The 1,626-nt window shown below is 38.5% G+C and overlaps 1 protein-coding gene across 1 annotated transcript in view; it reads right to left on the bottom strand.

The window, feature by feature from the left end:
- Window positions 1-661: 661 nt before the first annotated feature.
- Window positions 662-1,626, bottom strand: part of LOC113323978 — a 2,885-nt gene continuing 1,920 nt past the window's right edge. The window contains exons 5-7 of the mRNA XM_026572324.1: window positions 1,474-1,619; window positions 1,275-1,365; window positions 662-1,192 (exon numbers count right to left, since the gene is read on the bottom strand). Of these exons, the coding sequence (XP_026428109.1) occupies window positions 662-1,192; window positions 1,275-1,365; window positions 1,474-1,619 (768 nt within the window). The remainder of the gene's footprint in view (window positions 1,193-1,274; window positions 1,366-1,473; window positions 1,620-1,626) is intronic.

The following is a 1,626-nucleotide window of genomic DNA, read 5'->3' as shown; positions in this document are numbered from 1 at the left end:
TAGCAGCAGCAAGGTAAGATTAAGATTAAAACAACCCCTAATTTCATGTTCTATCTGTGCACAGGGAATTCATGATCCAAAGGTATGTCCTTGGATTTATTCCAGGTGCAAATATATACCATGTAATGGTATAAGGCAACTATTGTGTTCAAAAGCAAAAGAAACAAACGAAAAAATGTTTTTGAAGTGTTCAATTCCAACCTGTCAGTACTTTGAATGGTTTGACGATGCCATCGATCCTGTCAAATGCAAGATGGTGAAATTACCAGTAGAGAATGGTTGTTACGCTTGCGGAGAATCTGGTCATTGCTTCAAAAACTGCCCACTGCAAAATCAAACCTGCAACAAAGATCACTGCAAATCAAAAATGGAGATGAAATTTTGCAAGAATGAACACAACAAGAACATAGCATACCTCACTTGTACAAATTGTGACGGTTTTAAATGGGTCTCAGATGAAGTCTTCATTGCTGCAAAAAACAGAATTATGCATTCAAGTTTACAACTTAATGCTATATGTAAGGAACTCAACAATCTGAAAATGTAACCTGCAAATGTACTAATAAACAACCATCCACTTTTGATTCAGCATTAATTCAAGTCTAAAAAAGAAAAAAATATTGTCTTCTTAAACACAAAAAATCAGAAAACGGATCTCAAATCATTTCTTCTTAGCATTTCCATTTCCCCTTCCCTTTCCTTGTTTTATATTCTGAGATACAGATCCAATGCCAAAGAAGTTCTGATAAAGGTTATTTATTGTAGAGGGTGGAGTAGAAGATGGTGCTATAGATGGCAGACTCATAGGTGTTGTGGAAGCTGGAGTAGAAGATGGTGTTGCCAAAGGCTGACTGCCAGGCCCTGTAAAACATTCACCAACAAATGATGCCGTTCTCTTCTTCTTGTTTGACTTAGCTGCACCCCTAACTCCGGTGGTCTGACTTGGCTCTATGTTGCTGAAGGTGAAGCTTTGTGCATCACATTCAGTCCTTTGCCTCTTTGCAGTTGGATTAGATCCCACTTCACCACCAGCACATGTTCTTTTGTTGTGGTTAGTAACATTTCCACATTTCCCACACCTCCTTTTTGTCTTCTCAACACGAGGTTCATCATAACTTCTTACCCTCTTGCTCTTGGGTCTTCCTGGTTTCCTACTGCGAGGAGGGTTCAAGATCTTCTTGTTCATGTTTGGCTACAAGAACAAATGCACTTATATTAATGTAGTTGAGAATATAAATAGGGCATATAGTTACAAATTTAAGAAGAAAAAGTACCTGGACCCATTCACTTTTATCATCTAGTGGTGCAAAAGTTGGTGCATATGTGGCCTTATAGTTCTCCACTGAATAGTAATCACTGCAGTACCTGCTCAAGCAGAGTATGTAAAGGTTAGTGCTAGATACATTTAAGGCCTAGAAATTGCATAAATAAGTTCTGAGACAAGGTACAGATTTAAAAAAAGAGAAATCTTACTTTCTCCATTGTGGCCTTATGCTATGCAATGCACTCACTGCATGCATACAGGGGAACCCCCTCAACTGCCACTGCAAACAAGAGCAAGTCTTGGCAAGTATGTTCACTGTGAACACAGAATTCTTTGGACTAGTCACCATATATAACTCTCCA

Source organism: Papaver somniferum, chromosome 11 (genome assembly GCF_003573695.1).
Source record: "Papaver somniferum cultivar HN1 chromosome 11, ASM357369v1, whole genome shotgun sequence".
In the NCBI taxonomy this organism is placed as follows: Eukaryota; Viridiplantae; Streptophyta; class Magnoliopsida; order Ranunculales; family Papaveraceae; genus Papaver; species Papaver somniferum.
This window is presented reverse-complemented; position numbering and strand designations above follow the sequence as displayed.